General features: G+C 46.4%; 1 protein-coding gene across 1 annotated transcript in view; it reads right to left on the reverse strand.

The window, feature by feature from the left end:
• The window catches only part of iglon5 (IgLON family member 5), a 96,843-nt gene extending 80,877 nt beyond the window's left edge, over window positions 1-15,966 (reverse strand). The window contains exon 1 of the mRNA XM_028976548.1: window positions 15,531-15,966. Coding sequence (XP_028832381.1) covers window positions 15,531-15,588 — 58 coding nt within the window. The 5' untranslated portion in view covers window positions 15,589-15,966. The remainder of the gene's footprint in view (window positions 1-15,530) is intronic.
• Between the last annotated feature and the right edge of the window lie 644 nt (window positions 15,967-16,610).

The raw sequence follows: 16,610 nt of genomic DNA on the forward strand, positions 1-16,610 counted from the left end.
TTTGTATTAATGTGTCTTAATATGAAAAGAACAAGACTACATGAATTTACTTGCATAGCAAAGTCTATTAAGTAGCAGTAGTAATTATAATAATATGTAAATTTCCCATTTCCCACTACGGCAAGCCAACAGGGCCAATAATTGGCAGTTTCACGATGCATTTTTAAAAGGGTTGGCTACAATCAGAGTGCAGCGCAAAGTGAAATTTCAAAACCTGACTGCTTTGCAGGGCTGTTGAAAGGAACCGTATAATCGATGCATCGCGATGCGTGGACGATCCTGCATGCAGTGCAGAACATAATCCATTACATCTTAATGAGGTTGCTTGGTGGTTTTCTTGTTAAAAAGTAATGGCGGTAGTGACTGTGGTGGCTCCAGGTCGGAGTTTCACGCTGTGCGGCTCCTGGCGTATTATATTATTATGAGATATAATATAATACAGAGATCTGTGTTCAGTCCGCCCTCACCGGACACCACAGACGTCTGAACCAGGCATGAGCTGGTAAAGCATGCAGAGAAAGGAGGCCTGCCGGGGTTACACCATTTTCTGTGACTGTTTTATCTTGTGACCCTGTTTTGATGTATTTATCACGTTTTTGATTGTTTTCTCCTTGTTATTTTTATTTGGTCATTTCTGGTCTGTGTTAAAGTTGGCAGATTGGTAAAACATTAAAAGCATATACATTGAAAACATGAGGTGACAGTGCAGAAAATTGGTGGGATGCATCACATTGCATCGATATCGCACGAGACCAGTTATGACACCTCTACTTCTTTGGGTATCTAACACGTAACATCCAAACCATTTATGTTTTAGGATAGTACAATATACTATTAAGTATTAGCTGCACTGTCATCAGCACAAACAAGAGAATTCTGATTTATACAACTCGACTACTGGATATACAATAATACACAAAGCACACACCAACATCAGAGAACACTTCAGCACAACAGAGTGAACTTTAGTGTGGAGAAGGGTTTTGAAATTGTGAACTGGGTGGTGTGCATTTAGGTTGTAATTTTAGTTTTATGCAACATGACCTCCCCCATGAGCCTTTCAAATCCATAAATATCATATTCCACCAACAAGAAAAAACAACAGTGTACACTATTAAAATGTCAGCGCTTTCAGCAGTACAAGCTCTTAATGAGGCCATGATTTGTTAATATATGAATAAAACAAGAGAGACTTGAGTAAATATGAATAAATGTTTAGCCCGTGTTTAGAGAACAGGTACATTGTGATGTGATTAAAAATGTCATTAAAAGAATAGAAATACAAGTACAAGCAGGACATCTGTGAATGCACACTGTAAGAGAACATTAATAAAAACTGATTACACACTTTCTGTTGCAACATATATTCTATTAAAATTCATATATTTTTAAAATGTATCAGTCCTGAATTGAATTTAATGCTAATAAACAGAATCAGAAATTGAACTGCACCATCCGAGAAACTAAGGTGTGTTTGTGAGTGTGTGTGAGTGTGTGTGTGTCCTAACCACTGCAGACCAATAGCATCTCAGTGTTGCAGTTTTGGAGCTCCTAGGACCCAGCAGTCTATCCATCACCATTTGGTTAATGTTCAAGTTCTTTTTTGTTCACCCAATGCCTCACTTTTAAAAAGTCAAATGTTGTAAACAGCTGTTCAATGCAGGCCTGGGAACAAATGGCCTAAAAATAAATCCTCCGACATTTTAAACCTACACTTGCTTTCAGATAAATGGGCACCATATCTTAGTCACCGCATCTGGGTCACATAGCATTTCCCCCTCACTGCAGAAATGAATTGTGGGTGCATCCAGAGGAATCGCTTTATACACGTTACGTGGCGCGATCAGGCGGGTTGTGCAGACTTCCTCCAAATGACTGAGGAGACATGGGCAGCTTTTGAGACAATCACTTCGATGGAACAACTTACTGCTGTGCAGAAACATCATTTTAAATATGCTTATCTTTGGACCACTTCGAACAAGATTACTTTCTAAAACATTGTTTTAAAGGAAAAATTCTAATGATCAATATAATTGATTTAGTGCCGAGTTCTATCTTAATGTTCTTGTTCTTCCCACAGTAAGCATCCATCATAATAACACTTTATCCATATCAGGGTGACGGGTACCACAGCCCATCCGGGGACACTGTGCACTGGGCGGGGACTCACCCAGCGAGGGGCATTAGCATGGACACACCCCCACCCTATTAGCACCTCGGCCTTTCTCACTGTCATTCCTCGTCTCTCTTAATCACACCGTCCTCACACACCCCTTTCACACATATGGAGAAGGATACACACACACACATCACCTTTTTCTACTCACAAATCTACAACCAAAAGATTCATTTGCCAGTAATTGTGTTAAGTGAACACAACCAGTGGAAGAAAGTCTCCTGGACCGAAGGGGAACGGGACTGGGAATAGGGGCGAGGCAGATAAATAGAAAGTGAGTGAGACATGGAGCAGGACAATGCACAGTCCACTGGAGAATGATGGCTGAGGAGATAGCAGAGGGGTGGGCCACAAATGAAAAACGACCGCAATAAAATATAATCAGAGAGCAGGGATTACCGCCCCTGCATCACTGGAGTATGTAATTGTGGTAAAGAACACCGCGGCTCCGCCCGCAACTAAACACAATGGCGCAGCACACTCAATAAAAGCTCCTAGTGAGAGGCGAGCAGCAGGATTACATTTCCACTTCGATTAACACTATTTCAACTTTCAGTCAGGATGGCCACAGTCGCCCCGACATGTAGCATAAAAACGAGTAGAGTAGAATATTCACGTAATAATCACTGTATTTTATCGATTTTTCAAGGACGATTTACTGCATGTTAAACGTTCTATGACCTGTGCCACGCAGCAGCATTCTTTTCTGCCGGCCTTTGCATCGAACCCACAGGTTTTCGTGGTGCATATTCGTAAGTGTAATCCCACGTTTTCCGAGTGATTGATGGGGTTATGCGTCTACACCGTGTGATTTTATGCACTTGCGAACCTCCCGCCACCTAATGAGCTTTTCCTGCGTCCAGGTTATCCCTGAGCAGGCCGTGTAACGGAGGGGAGAGGAGAAAACAGACAAATAATCCATTTTCATGAATATTGGAATTAGAAAAAGCCTAACGATCGCACTCTTTAATGACCTAGAATCCACGCGCATGAATTTTTAAAGCGGAGGAAAGAGAGCGGGAGAGACCACATCTCACTACATCTCACCACATCTCACCACATCTCACCACATCTCACTACATCTCACCACATCTCACTACATCTCACTACATCTCACCACATCTCACCACATCTCACCACATCTCACCACATCTCACCACATCTCACCACATCTCACTACATCTCACTACATCTCACCACATCTCACCACATCTCACTACATCTCACTACATCTCACCACATCTCACCACATCTCACCTACATCTCACCACATCTCACCACATCTCACTACATCTCACCACATCTCACCACATCTCACCACATCTCACTACATCTCACTACATCTCACTACATCTCACCACATCTCACCACATCTCACTACATCTCACCACATCTCACCACATCTCACCACATCTCACTACATCTCACCACATCTCACCACATCTCACCACAACCTCACCACATCCTCACTACATCTCACCACATCTCACCACGACCTCACCACATCCTCACTACATCTCACCACATCTCACCACATCTCACTACATCTCACCACATCTCACCACATCTCACCACGACTTCACCACATCTCACTACATCTCACTACATCTCACCACAACCTCACCACATCCTCACTACATCTCACCACATCTCACCACGACCTCACCACATCCTCACTACATCTCACTAGATCTCACCACATCTCACCACGACCTCACCACATCTCACCACATCTCACTACATCTCACCACATCTCAAAGGGGGGGACTGTCCATGTAGCAGAAGTAAAATAAATGGTAAAATAAGTAAAGAAGTAAAATAAATGGAATGATGCTATAATACGGGACAGTTGGAAAAACGAATTAAAACACATTGTACTGATTCACTCCTTCCAAAGGCAAGTCCGAACAGACTAGACAGACAACATGTTCTACTACACACGCAACTCCTGGTCTGGTGAGTTTTTTTTATAGGGCTGCCCGTAGATATTGTTATTGTCCATGCTTTTTAAGATTTGGTGGTTCATTTTCATTCATTCATTTGCCTTTCAGTTCAAATAAAACAACATGATTCACTGTTGCTCTTATGTATTACAGAAAGGATGAAATACCTCTGGTACACGGGGGGGATCTATGCCAGGATCATGGCCTTGGACAAACCAAAAATGCACCTTCATTGAAGCATTGTGACTGGTGATATAGTGGATATTAATAGATGCTCCACATGTCTTATATAATGCAGAGAAAATGTCCCCAACTGACATTTGCATTAACTATAACTCAACAGAATAATGATTTCATGATGCATGCCAAACAAGCTCAAATTCCACCTCAACTTCAATAATTAGAGTTACACTCATTGAGTTAGTTAGCTAGTTAGTTGGTTACATTAATCTTGATTTTCCTTCATCCAGATTGGCTCACAGCGATCCAATACCACAAAGCAATAAACTCCTTATTAATTATTTACATACAGAGATGAATCGAGTTGTATTCCTGAAATCAATGTATTGAGCACAGGCCTGATTCTGGGCTGACATGCTTCAGTCTCAGACTCTTGCATCAACGCAGACGAGCCGGAGCGTCTGCAGGGTAATAATAAGAGCAGACGGCCGAGCTGCCTGCTGATGAGCCCACACCGTCCCAGACTCCATTTTAGCTTCTCTCTCCAGTAACGTACAGATCAGACAACCTCCGCTGGCTGAAACAGTCTCTGAGGAGACATTCTCTGAGGATCTGGTTTCATGGGGGTTTGGGTCGAAGTGCTGGCTGTATGAACTCAATAAATGTTTCATTAAATGATGGACATGACTCTAGAAGAGCAGGTGATCACTTTAAGATGGGTTCTTTATATCGTATTGAAACTGCAGGCCATGCTGTAGTGATAAGAGCTTTATTAATCTTGGTGACATTCCCATTAACCTCGGTTTAACCGGTAGCAGAGATGGACAGAGACGGGTGGAACAGATGATATCGCGGGGCTAGTGCTTAACACACCCTGGAACGAGCCGCTGCACCCTGAAGACCAGCCACACCACCCAGCAGAGCCAACAGATGGCTCTGATTTCCGATGGAAACAGTGTGTGTGAGTGTGTGTGTGTGCGTGTGGAGCTCAGATAATGAAGTCTGGTTTGCTTTGAAGTGTCTGAGAAGATGATGTTTGCATGTGTGAGTGTGTGTGCACGCCTGTGAGAAGCAGCCATATGCTCACCCACACACATATGAACCACGTGTAAATGGCCAATCAGAGAACAGCAGGTTATCAAGATGTTGAATGGCCACATGACCGACACGCTGTGAGATGGATCCATAATGTTAGGAGATGGGTTAAAGACAGGCAAATGACCACCAAATGACAAACAAGGTGGCGTCAAATGCATCGTCAAAGAGGCAGAGGTTCAAAGCTGGTTAGCAAAGGGCTGGGCACCAAGAATCCACAGCAGGCCAAACAGGGTGACCCAAAAAGCACAAAACCATAAATAAAGGGGCAAACACCACTAGCAGTCAAGGGCTGATCTTGGTGAACGTGAAAGCAGGAGTGAAAACCAGAAACCTGCTGGTCAGCCTCAGGTGTTCATTTCCCCTCTGCTGGTCAGCGGTGGAAATGACACAGCGATGTCATCGTCACAATCTACATTACATTTTGATTGGCTGAGACTAATTAAAGGTCCCCATTTATGAATTTTTACTGTCTTAGTGGTCCCATAATATTGTATTTGAAGTCTCTTTCTGAAATTCAGCCTTGGTGCAGAATTACGGCCAATTTGATCCAGTCCCGCATCACTGACTACTCTGCAGGACGCGCCGATTCACCGTCTGTAGCTTTAAATGCTAATGAGGAGGAGAGCGGCCTATGGAAGTGAGCGTTGATGACATCAGAGAAACGTTTGCTTATTTTTGCATCCAATCACCAAGCAATTGCAATGCTTCTCACGTTTGAAGCCATGACAGTTGGTGGAGTTCCTTTTTTAGGCGAGGGCTGGGAAATTCTCTGCTTGATGGAGCAGCTACGGGTAAAGTGTCACAGTGGTAGTAAGTGGAGTTTGAATAGGCGAGTGTGTTACCCACTAGGCTACTACCACCCCACCATTATGGTGATGTGGTTGTGATAGAGTTTATATCACCAGCTCTATTATTGACTGATAGAAGTCCAGAGATTTCAAGTTCTCAACTGTTCTTACACAAGGTTAAGGTAAAACCAGGTAAAAATGATCAGAAATCCATCAGGACCGCAGTGTCGCACGGCACCGTACAGAGTACAGAGTTTAATTACGCTGCACTGACACCCGCACTGGAGTTTCAATATGTGTGACGCGCTCTAATGGAAAAGGATACGCCTGGTAATGAGGCACTAGTCATGGCGTGATACAAACAGCTGTTTTACCAAATTGACACCAAAATGCACAGCAGTGACACAAGTTGAGGGATAAAGTGACAGGCATTGATGTGGGAAATCAACCCTGTCGCACGCCATGCAAGGTACCGTTCTCTGTACCAGAACAGGCCATGACAGCAACCACAGAAGGAGTAAAAACTGCAAGCGATGCTTTACAAATGCAAAAAGCCATTTTATTTCACGCAAAGACCAAGAATGGCTGCAGCTCTCATGCTTGGTACCCAGAGCTGTTTTCTCCCTGAAGATCTCATCATCCCTTCTGCCTTTGTCACCGCATAACAAGTCGTCTTGAAACAAATTTAATTCTGGCCAGACACGGCTATTCCAGATACACCAGTTGATTTCCAAAGTTTGATTTGGGCTTTTTCTACTTCAGGCTTTTAGTGTTTTTGTTACTTATGGATTCCAAACCTGTTGTGAAGTCAAATATGATCATTTTAATTGCTGGAGGATGGTTGGGTGCCTGTTTATGCTGCATTGTTGCCTCATTATGTTCAAGTTTAGGATGCGAGAAGTGAAACTCCCAATCAGAGCCTGAACTCGCTCGGTGATCAGGGTATAGATGCACAGTAGGACATCCTAAATGGTGTCATTTGCACTGACGCTGAAATTCTTCTTCTAGGATGGACTAGCGTGCTTTCTTTTGTAGACGCCGAGCGTTTTTATCACGAGTGGAATTCGATCCACTATCTGTAGCCGCGTACAGACTGAGACAGAACAACTTTTCAATCTTCAGTCACAAAGCAAGGTTAGACTGGCCCCCATAGATTTCTGCCCATTGTAATATGACAGAATTAAGCCCGACACACCAAAGAGGGAATGAAATGTCGATATCTGGCATGGTGCATTGTAGGTGCAGTGTTTAACAAGCCAGGGTGGAAAACGAACTCTCTGCTTTTCCTTCAGCTCACAAGGGCTATTTCATATAGTTACAGTATGACTGACTCCCTGAATGGACATCTAGATGTGGATTTTATTTAAGTTGGTTATGGCTGCTTTTGCTCCAAACGAAATGTCAGAGGACTTCGTCTATGTTGTAATAATTCAAAATTTGACACCATTTGATAGGCTGATTAGCTATTTGTGTTAAAAAGCCATTAAAGAGGTGTCCCTAATAACAAACACTGTTGTCAACTGAGTAATAATTGCAAAATTGGTCACGTATTATTATATGATTATTATTAAAAGAACCTCTTAATAAATTACAAGATTTTTAAGCTGATATCTACAAGGACACACAAGTACAATCCAGAAAGCAAGGCGGAGGTCAAAAGGGGCAGCAACACAATAATCTGTAACGCTTTAACAACATCTGTAACAGCATGAGATAAATTGATGATGAGTTCACCATTTTATTTTGGTTGCTGTCTTCGTGGGTTCCTTCCGGTTAGGTGTGGTCATGGAAGGTCATGCACCCCCTGGTGGCCATGACAAGTATAGAAATATACCCTTAAGAAACACATTTATAATGAGCACACTGATCAAATATGTTGAGGATATTTTCTTGGCATAAAGGCCCATTAGTATCAGAATTGCTGTGGATAAAAGTGTCTGCAAAGTAAAGTAAAGTATCAACTGAGCCTACATGAGTATTCTTGCTGACCACGCCCACTCTTTTATGACCACAGTCTACTCATCATCAAGCAAATTCATGCACCATAATCACAAAGTTCAAATGAACACACACTGGTTTCTGAATACAACTACATGTCCTCTGTATAGAGTAGACATCGTTGTTGGAACAGGAACAAGGATAAGAGGAAGAACGCGGTATCATGTTTTAAGGCTCAACATTAGACAGCTAACCGATCTACATCAAATGCTCATTACTTGTTCCTGAAATGGAATATTGAACGACCAACAGGGTGTACAGTAGTGATACTCCATGTTCACATGTAGTGAATTTCTGCAGCAAGAAAAACAGAAGGAGAGACAAGGGAGACTTGGCTGCATTGGAATATCTTATCCATAATGTATGGTTATTAAATAAGCTTCAGGAAACAATTTGCTCAATTTCAGTTCAGAGTGAAGTATAATTTTCATAGTCAAATAAATCATCCTAATTATAAATGGCCTGATTTTATTATGTAAATTATTCAAATAATGAGAGTAAAATATCAGCTAATTGGATCATGCAGTTTAAACAATGTCATGATAAGCAGTTTGGCCAAGCAATCCTCAAAAAGAATTTGCATAGAAGACATTTTTCAGTGAAAGAGAACTTTCATTAAGAACACATTCATAATTCATCCAACTATACACATAACTGGAAAAAATATTAACATATCATAATTAAAGGCACAAAAGTGCCCTTTTGGTTAATGACTTTTAAATTGAAAACTAATAAAAATGTTAGTAGAAACATCTTTTGATTTGCACAAGCAAAATGGCATCTGAAACATGCTCTCCAAAGTCTGCTTCTCTGGCAGATTTCCACCCTCCCTGCAGCTGAAGGAAATTTGCCCCCCTGCTCCAAATGAAGACAATTTCGCTACAAAATAACAGCAGCCACATGACCACAAACCCAATTAAGCCTAATATTACCACTCAATCACAGCCCGATCTCATACGGCACTCAATTAGTAGCACGTCGCACACACCCACACACACATTCAGATTCACATAACAAAAATCCCCTATCAGACACACACACACACACACACACACACATTCAGATTCACATAAAAAATATCCCCTATCAGACACACACCCACACACACTGATCCTGCACTTATTAACATGGAGGAATCTCCTAATGGCGCTGTGTGTGTGTGCATGTGTGTGTGTGTGTGTGTGTGTGTGTGTGAATGTCCCCGTCCGAGCCCCAGAAAAGGGTGAACTGTCACCGTGGTCTGGCCATGAAGTCCCACCGGAGCCATCACAGCTGGGCCACGCTGTGCCTTGCAGAGATGACAGGAAATTTGGGACTACAGGACATGAGTAAAACACTGACTACTCATTACAGGCTGCCCGGCGGGGTCCACGTTGACGTCGGCAAACCCCGTGGTGTCCCTGGCATTTCCCAGAGATTACGACCATTTTCTTCCCGCATCTGCGAGGTGGCAGCAGAGGCTCCAACAAGTGGCCATTATCAGCACACAGGCAGCTTGGGATTAGTGGCCCTTTTCACCTGGAATTATCCCGGAACCAGGACGTGGCGGCGCTTCAGAGGGACAGGATGACCTCGCTGGTGACCCCAGAACGACTCTTTATTGGCTGTGTGAATCTGCCATTTATTACTGAGCATTACATACCCTCTTGCGCTCGTGGGGTTCTCCACCTCAAACAAGCTCGCCTACCGCTTCCCCGCGCGTCACGCTTATGGCATTAACACTTATAACACCGTGGTCGTTGTGGGATGTGGAAGGGGTCGGGCCAGCCGTTTCTCTCTCATGTTCCTTACGTTCTTCTCCCCAACACCACCAAGAAGGAAACCAAGGTAGAGAGCAGCTGCTGCCGTTTCATATTGACCTGTTTCACCCGACTTTTTCTCAAAGTTTCTGGTCTGTTCCACCTGCACCCGTTCACGGACCTGTCAGAGACGCATCGCCGTGGGCTCCTCATCATCGCCGTGGGCTCCTCATCATCGCCGTGGGCTCCTCATCATCGCCGTGGGCTCCTCATCATCGCCGTGGCCTTGGAGCGCGGTTCAGTCGTGGGGCTGGGTGGCCCGGAATAACACTCACACATGACAGAGCGAACTGCTAAAACAGTAATTAGTAGTAGTGCTAATTGTAGAGGGCGCCGCTGAGGCGGTGGAAGTCGTCCCCTGAACCAGCTATATTAGCGGTGCCAGAATTGGTACTTTTTGAATGCACTGAATCCCACTGTTATGAATTCAGCTTAATTTCCCTGTAATTACAGGTCTGCTCTGCTGTAAAAAGGACATCAGAGAGGCTGGTGCACGTGGAGACGTGGAGACGTGGAGACGTGGAGACGTGGAGACGTGGAGACGTGGAGACGTGGAGACGTGGAGACGTGGAGACGTGGAGACGTGTATCGCCAGCCGAGGAGGACACTGACACTGACATCTCTGCTAGTGCTGGCCATCTGATTGGCTGCTTCCCTGGGAGGGGCTTGTAACGGATGCATCCAGTGCAGCGGCGAATACAATAAAAGTGGGAGGAGTCTTTATTTCTGACTGAAAGGTCATCCCACCCCTGTCTTAGTTAATATTTATGATTCAAGGGTCAGCTGACCTTTAGTGTGGATTCATGCAGGAGATCACATCATGAGGACCTTACAATCAATTTTACAAGTTTGTTGCACTTTATATCTATTTATATCTATTCAGACATGCGTATGTCTGTAATTGTGCAGTTTTTACATTCTACTTTTTGGGTTTGTTAACATACTCGTCATTTTTAAAAAATGCTTTTAAGAAATGCAGCATACCAAACGTGAATATTCTAGCTGAGTCCCTGGCCAGGCTGAGCTGCTGAGCCGCCGGCATCGATTTGCTGGTGAGTTCCATGTTCGTGGTAATGAGGACAGGGAAAGAGCAAGAGTCCCAGTTCCCCAGGAGAAAGAGCCACGCTGATCCCAACCATGCTGCCAATGCCAACTCCCTCAGAAAGGAACTGCGGTGAGAGCTGCGGGAGAGCGAATTAGATTCTCCCGGCACGCCTGTATTGATAAGAGATCAATGCCAGTTATTTACGGCCAATGCTGGATGCCCCGCATTGATTTATTCCCTGAAGAAATGGCCGGAATAAAAGCGAACTATGTCCCCCGCACTACGTCCCCCGCACGCACCCCTGACTGGTCCTCTTCCTCTGCTTCCTGGAGATGACGAGAGTGAGGGCGAACACAGGAAAACGACCTGTCCCATACACCCCATTTCCATAAAACATGCTGTCTTATAATAACTCCAATTCAAATTACAAAATGATATTCATGGCACAGAAACTGTAAGCAAGACCAGTGAAGTATTAACCAGAACGCTCATGTGTGTGTTTCTGAATAAAATCATCCATAAATAAATGCAGCACAGAGATTTGACCCTGTGACCTTTCTACAGATGTCCCTCTAGGGCTAAACAAGAGGTCACTGTCACCCATAATGACCTGGAGCTGCAGTCAGGAGAACGTTGTGGAGACCCCAGCAGCTTTGTAGGTGGGATATGGTGGTTTTCCAGCTCATACGTGGGTCACTGGGCACCACAAACTTCCATTTGGAATATCACTGCATCTGATAAGCTTCTGTTCTTCTCATCCTCTAAAGCAACGTGACCACCAGGCCTGGAGCTGATGGCTCCACCAAGTCGACTGGACACGGCGCTGCAATTCCGTCAGGACGGGGGGGGGGAGCAAATAAAGAATCACACCAAAAACCTGGCGGGCAAGTAAGTGTCCCTCCGGCATGTGTCCCCACTGGCAGAACCATCCTCAGTCTCTTCATCTCACTGCCAAAGCAGCAATCCGGCGCACACCACACAAACACGGGGCACCAGATACCGTGTGCCACCCGCATTGTCCAGGAATCCGCTGGTCACTCACTCATGCCATCCACCAATGTTGTATGTATGATGCGTTTGGGGTCATAGGTCAGGTTGGAGGTTGGGCTAATACCGGGCTTTGCCGTCTACATGGATACACGGAAAAGTGAAATCCACCAGGCCCCAGATCAGTTAGATACGTTCCCCTCCGTCCACACGTTACGTTTAACATGATAGGGTGGTAGTGGCCTAGTGGGTAACACACTCGCCAGGTTCAAACCCCACTAACTACCATTGTGTCCCTGAGCAAGACACTTGCTCCAGGGTGTCTCCAGGGGGGGACTGTCCCTGTAACTACTGGTTGTAAGTCGCTATGGATAAGGGCGTCTGGTAAATGCGGTAAACAGAAATCACCGCTTTCTGCCTGCATTACACTGGATATGTGGCGTGTTAATGCAGTCTTAATTGGACTATACATTAAAGATGAAATGACTTTCATGCATGCTGGGCACTGGCAAAGATTTCGTTTAAATGTATACTTCCAGTATCGAGTGCAGCTAAAAGCCACCACGCTTTGTTGCTTCATGGCCAAATCGTTTCTAGCCGCGATGACAGAAACTGTCACCAAACCAAACCTTTTGACAAGTTGGAAGAGAACGCTTGGAGCCTCTAATGAAGCCCTGCAAGCATCTGAATAAACAGTAGTGGGTCCCGCGTGTTTGTCCCGTGCTGGAAAGGTCACCTGCACTTCGAATGGTGACAGTGATAATTATGATTGCATTCAGCGCAGTAATTAGGTGTAATCAGCAGAGCTTTCAGGGCGCTGTGACGTCTTGCCTTTGTGCCGGGCCGTGTACTTACAGTACACACTCTATAGCCTAATTAGTATTCTCCGAGAAGAGAGCTGCTTAGCCGAGAGTCCCAGCATGCATTGCCTGGCAGTCATGACAGCCTCTGAATAGCTCGAGCCGGTTCTCTCGTCTGATCTCTCTTTCTCGGGCTCAGCGCTGTAGAAGGTGAAATTGAGAAATGTAGGTTATCTGAGGACAGGGACATGTCCTTATTCTGTCGGCCCTATGATGGCATTTAATCAAGCACTTACTGCAGGCTAATGAGCATGAAAGTGAAAGTGAAGTGATTGTCATTATGAAAGACAGCACAGCACACGCTGCACACAACAAAATGTGTCCTCTGCATTTAACCCATCACCCTTGGTGAGCAGTGGGCAGCCATGACAGGTGCCCGGGGAGCAGCGTGTGGGGACGGTGCTTTGCTCAGTGGCACCTTGGCGGATGGGGATCGGAACCGGCAACCTTCTGATAACGGGGCCGCTTCCTTAACCGCTAGGCCACCGCTGCCCCTCAACATAAGACGTTATGTGAAAAACACACTCTGCCTCTTACCTGAATCGCACCCATATACACGGTGACATCACGCAATTCCATTCATGTACTTAGAAGCACAAGGCAAAGCAACCGCGTGTCACAAACATGCAAATGCAACGATGACAATATCTAAAGCTGTCAAAGTTCACAAAGTTCTTTTTAAACTGACCAAAACAAACCAACCCAGCAACCAGATGCCAACCCACAATGCATTTCAGCAGCTGGTCAGCTCTCTAAGCCGTCTTTCTATGTACCTCACTTTCAGCAATATTTATCTGGTGCAAGATCCAGGGATCGAGTAAATATGATAGCGTGGAAGTAGGTGGCCCTTATCCAGAGCGACTTATATAAAATGTATAAAAAATGTATAAAATTGTACTAGTGATGATTCGTTCTCCAGCTATGTCTCGCCAATCTTAATCTCAAAATTGTAAATGCAGATGGCTGCTGCCTTTACCGGAGATGTGAAGGACTGTAGAAATGGTGTCTGGTAAAAGCAGAAAATTACTGTGGTGAAATGGCGAAGCAGCGCACGGTTATCTGATAAAGCGCATTAAAAGTGCTGGAACACGCCAGGCCGCCATGCAGAGAGCACTTGCAGAGGACAAGTAAGTGAATTAAGTGGCCATCTCACAGACACCAAGTCCCTGTTTTCCAGAACATTCACGCTGCCTGCGCCTGTTAGTGGACACTGGTCTGTGGTGTGTGTGGTGTGTGTGGTGTGAGTGTGGTATGTGTGGTCTGTGGATGTGTGTGGTGTGTGTGGTGTGTGTTGGTGGGAGTGGTGTGTCTGGTGTGTTTGGTGTGAGTGTGGTATGTGTGGTCTGTGGATGTGTGTGTGGATATGGGTGTGGTATGTGAGTGGTTGGGCTATAGGTGTGTGTGTGGTGTGTGTGGTGTGAGTTGGTATGTGTGGTGTGGATGTGTGTGGTGTGTGTGGTGTGAGTGGTGTGTGTGGTGTGTGGGTGTGGTGTGTGTGTGGTGTGAGGTGTATGTGTGGTCTGTGGATGTGTGTGGTGTGTGTGGTGTGTGTGGTGTGTGTGGTGGTGTGTGGTGTGTCTGGTGTGTGTGTGGTATGTGTGGTCTGTGGATGTGTGTGGTGTGTGTGGTGTGAGTGGTGTGTGTGGGGTGTGGTGGTGTGTGTGGTGTGTGTGGTGTGTGTGTGGTGTGTGTGGGTGTGAGTGTGGTATGTGTGGTCTGTGGATGTGTGTGGTGTGTGTGGTGTGTGTGGTGTGTGTGGTGTGTGTGGTGTGTCTGGTGTGTGTGTGGTATGTGTGGTCTGTGGATGTGTGTGGTGTGTGTGGTGTGTGTGTGGTATGTGTGGTCTGTGGATGTGTGTGGTGTGTGTGCCATATAACTGTACGGTCACAGCTGGAGACACAGGTATGAAAAGTGTGACCTGTTTCCACCCGAATCCACACGTAAACAGCTCTCAGAGTGCCACATATCCAAGCGGCCTACTTTACTCCTCCAGAGGCTTAAATCAGCTTATATAACACCCTCATCTCCCAGCTCCTTCCTTCCTCCGGTCCTTTACCACGTTTAACCAGCAGAGAGGGGAAAGGAAGGAAGACAACTCTTCTGGATCAACATTTCCGACTGGTTCTTCATATAATGATAATGGAGGCATCACCTTGGTGGTTTGAACCCTGGAGTCCCGTGTGGTCATGTGATCCCAGGACAGCGGACTGGCTGCTGGATGTGTATTAATATCAGATGTTTCTCCTCGTTTTATTCTCGTTTTTTCCTGCGCGCATTGGCGTGTGCGGCGCGTTTTTGCGGTTTCGGTGAGAGTTGTGCGCGCACCCCAAAACAGACTGGTATGCGTGGCGCGTCTCGCGTACTGCGTGGCGCGTACTGCGTGGTCGGGTGGCGCGCACTGCGTGGCGCGTCTCGCGTACTGCGTGGCGCGTGATGCGTGGTGCGTACTGCGTGGCGCGTGGCGCGTCTCGCGTACTGCGTGGTCGGGTGGCGCGTAATGCGTGGCGCGTCTCGCGTTCTGCGTGGTGCGTGATGCGTGGTGCGTACTGCGTGGCGCGTCTCGCGTACTGCGTGGTCGGGTGGAGGCAGCATTAGTATTCAGGCCGAGCAGCGAGCGGAGCGGAGCGGAGCGGAGTGGAGGAATGCGGGGACTCACCTCCCCGGAGCAGCGGCAGCAGCAGCGGCAGCAGCAGGCAGGAGAGCGGGGAGCGCATGTCGGACGGCGGAGGATCTCGCGGATGGAGACGTGTGTAGTCCGTTCCGCGGGTAATAAAGGTGCTGGTCGCGAGGCTCTTTTTTACGTCCAGTAATCACCACAGCATCACACGAGACGAGTCCGTACCCTGCTTTTACCCCCCAGTGACCCTCATCCGGAGGAGGAAAGCCAGAGGATGCTGAAGGACCGCCAAAGGACACTCAAATCCTGCTGCACGACATCCCAGTATTCCCAACGCTGCTGTACTGCGCTTCAGTCGGCTGCTAAGGGATGAGGATGGTGAGGAGGAAGAGTCTGGGAAAGCTCCTGCAGAGACTGGCTCCTCAGACGCGCAGCGTTCAGCGGCGCGGCGTCGTGGACATCGCGATCAGCGCTGAGTGGCAGCTCAAGGAGAGACGCCCTCCACCAATCAGCTGCGCCAAGGGAAGGGAGAGGCGGGCCAAGACGAGCCTGAGGGGCGTGGCGGAGTGGAGGGGGCGGGAACAGTGCGCTGTTGTGATTTATAGGGCGCTTAATGCCGCTGCAGTACAGAGAAACAATGAACTGGCCGATGCAACTTATTTTATTGTGTGTGTGTGCGTGTGTGTGTGTGTGTGTGTGCGCGTGTGTGTGTGCTGTGCGTGTGCTGTGCGTGTGTGTGTACTGTGTGTGTGTGTGTGTGCTGTGCGTGTGTGTGTACTGTGTGTGTGTGTGTGCTGTGTGTGTACTGTGTGTGTGTGTGTGTGGTGTGTACTGTGTGTGTGTGTGCGTGTGTGTGTGTGTATGTGCTGTGCGTGTGTGTGTACTGTGTGTGTGTGTGTGTGTGTGTGTGTGTGTGTGTGTATGTGCTGTGCGTGTGTGTGTACTGTGTGTGTGTGTGTGTGTGCGTGTGTGCTGTGTGTGTGTGCGTGTGTGCTGTGTGTGTGTGCGTGTATGCGTGTGTGTGTACTGTGTGTGTGTGCGTGTGTGTGTACTGTGTGTGTGTGTGTGTGTGTGTGTGTGTGCGTGTGTGTGTGCGTGTACTGTGTGTGCGTGTGTGTG

Source organism: Denticeps clupeoides, chromosome 4, assembly GCF_900700375.1.
Source record: "Denticeps clupeoides chromosome 4, fDenClu1.1, whole genome shotgun sequence".
In the NCBI taxonomy this organism is placed as follows: Eukaryota; Metazoa; Chordata; class Actinopteri; order Clupeiformes; family Denticipitidae; genus Denticeps; species Denticeps clupeoides.